Genomic DNA, 2,069 nt, shown 5'->3' with positions numbered 1-2,069 from the left:
GTGAGGTTGGCCCAGGATCACGCAGTGTTTTGTTCTGCTGTGCATAAGGTCGCTATGAGTCGGTACTGACTCGATGGCACTTAACAACAACAATTATAATGATTAGCATATTGTTAATTAGATACAAATATTTGAACCATAATTAAAGACAACTGTGGATAATAAATTATGCTAATTCTAATATGTCATCATGGTATGGCACTATAGGATCAGGACTGGATTGCTGACCACAGATTTGCAGTTCAAACCCACCTGCTGCTACTTGGAAACCCTATACAAGATTGCTATAAGTCAGAACTCACTCAGCATTGCTTAACAGTAACAATTCTAATGTTGATAATATATGAGAAACACCAAAACTGTAGATAGAAAAAAATACATGTTATAATTTTGCTCAAATTAAGGCTGTATCAATATTCTGGGATTGAAGTGAGGGTATGACTGGACTAACTTTAAGCTTATTTTGAATAAAAGTAAATAACTTCCCAAACTTACCAGAACATAAGTATCTTCTATGTACAAATTCATAAATAGAAGGAAAATGACAAGAACCCCTAGGAATGACACTGCAGAACGTTTCCGCAAGCATCTCATTTTATCCAATATTTCAAAAATAGGCTTCATTTGATGAAATTTAAACATTCTGTTCTGTAGAAAAGAGAAATAGAATCACAGTTAATTTCAGATGCAAATATTTTAAACCACATACATTACAATCTGGTCTTTCACCCTGTAAATGTTTAAACTAAAATTCTGTTTCCAATCTTCCACGTAAACAAGAGACTATAAATGCACTTCGACATAGACTCAACACATTGGTTTATATAGAAGTGAAGTAAAACAAAATGAAAAGCCAATATATATATGGTGCAAATATTACATATATACATTATATATATAAAGAGAGAGAGTCCTCATATGGTGCTATAGGATAAACACTGGATCACAAGGTTGGCATATATATATATATATATAGTTGTTGTTGCTAAGTGCCATGGAGTTGGTTCCAACTCATAGTGACCTGTATGTACATGATTTCCAAAGAGCAACTGGTGGGTTAGAACTGCCAACCTTGTGATCCAGCATGTATATATATATGTATACATGTATATATATGTATACATATATATATACATATACATATATATAGTTGTTGTTGCTCCTATTCATAGTGAACCTGTATAGGGGTTCCAAGGAGGAGAGACAGGTGAGTTTGAAATGCTGACCTTGAAGTTCAAACCGACCTTGAGATCTAGCACCTATTCTATGACACCACATATGTATGTGTCTGTGTATGTATGTGTGTATCCACCACTCGTCTGTTAGTTGGTCATATTGTGGTGACTTGTATGTTGGTATGCTGGAAGCTATGTCACTAGTATTTTAAATATCAATATGGAGTTCTGGTGAAGCACCACACAAAAAGCACTTGACCTCTAGGTCAGTTTGAACCATGAGGTTGGCAGTTCAACTCACCAACAACTCCCCAGAAACCCTATACATAGTCATTATGAGTTAGAACCGGCTCCATGGCACTTAACAACAACAACATGGTCAACAATGGTGGACAGGTTTCAGCAGAACTCCCAGAATAAGAAAGACTCGGAAGGAGAGGCAGACCATTTCTGAAAGGTTAACCTCTGAAATCCTATGAATGGCAGTGGAACACTGTCTGATACAGTGCCAGAATATGAACACCTCAGGATGGAAGAAAATCAAAATACACCTGGAGAAAGCAGTCTCCTCAAAGTAGAGCTGACCCTTGTGATGTGGATGCAGCAAAGCTTTCAGGGTATTCATTTACTAATGGGCCACAACTTAAAATGAGAACAAAAAAATGACTTCAAACATCCATTAATAATCACAATGTGGAATGTATGAAGTATGAGTCAAGAAAAATTAGAGATCATCAAAAATTAAATGTAATGCATAAAGATCAGTATCCTAGGCATTATGAGCTGAAATGGACTGATGATATTTGCCATTTTGAATTGGACAATCATGGTTTACTATGTTGAGAACGTCAAAGAGGAATTGCATATATTGTCAAAAAGTGCATTTCAACATCT

At 35.7% G+C, this 2,069-nt stretch overlaps 1 protein-coding gene across 1 annotated transcript in view; it reads right to left on the bottom strand.

Annotated features, from left to right (window-relative positions):
• The window catches only part of MGAT4C (mannosyl (alpha-1,3-)-glycoprotein beta-1,4-N-acetylglucosaminyltransferase, isozyme C (putative)), a 26,211-nt gene extending 25,567 nt beyond the window's left edge, over positions 1-644 (bottom strand). The window contains exon 1 of the mRNA XM_006872964.1: positions 496-644. Coding sequence (XP_006873026.1) covers positions 496-642 — 147 coding nt within the window. The 5' untranslated portion in view covers positions 643-644. The remainder of the gene's footprint in view (positions 1-495) is intronic.
• Positions 645-2,069: the final 1,425 nt, after the last annotated feature.

This window comes from Chrysochloris asiatica, unplaced genomic scaffold (genome assembly GCF_000296735.1).
Source record: "Chrysochloris asiatica unplaced genomic scaffold, ChrAsi1.0 scaffold00217, whole genome shotgun sequence".
Taxonomy (NCBI): Eukaryota; Metazoa; Chordata; class Mammalia; order Afrosoricida; family Chrysochloridae; genus Chrysochloris; species Chrysochloris asiatica.
This window is presented reverse-complemented; position numbering and strand designations above follow the sequence as displayed.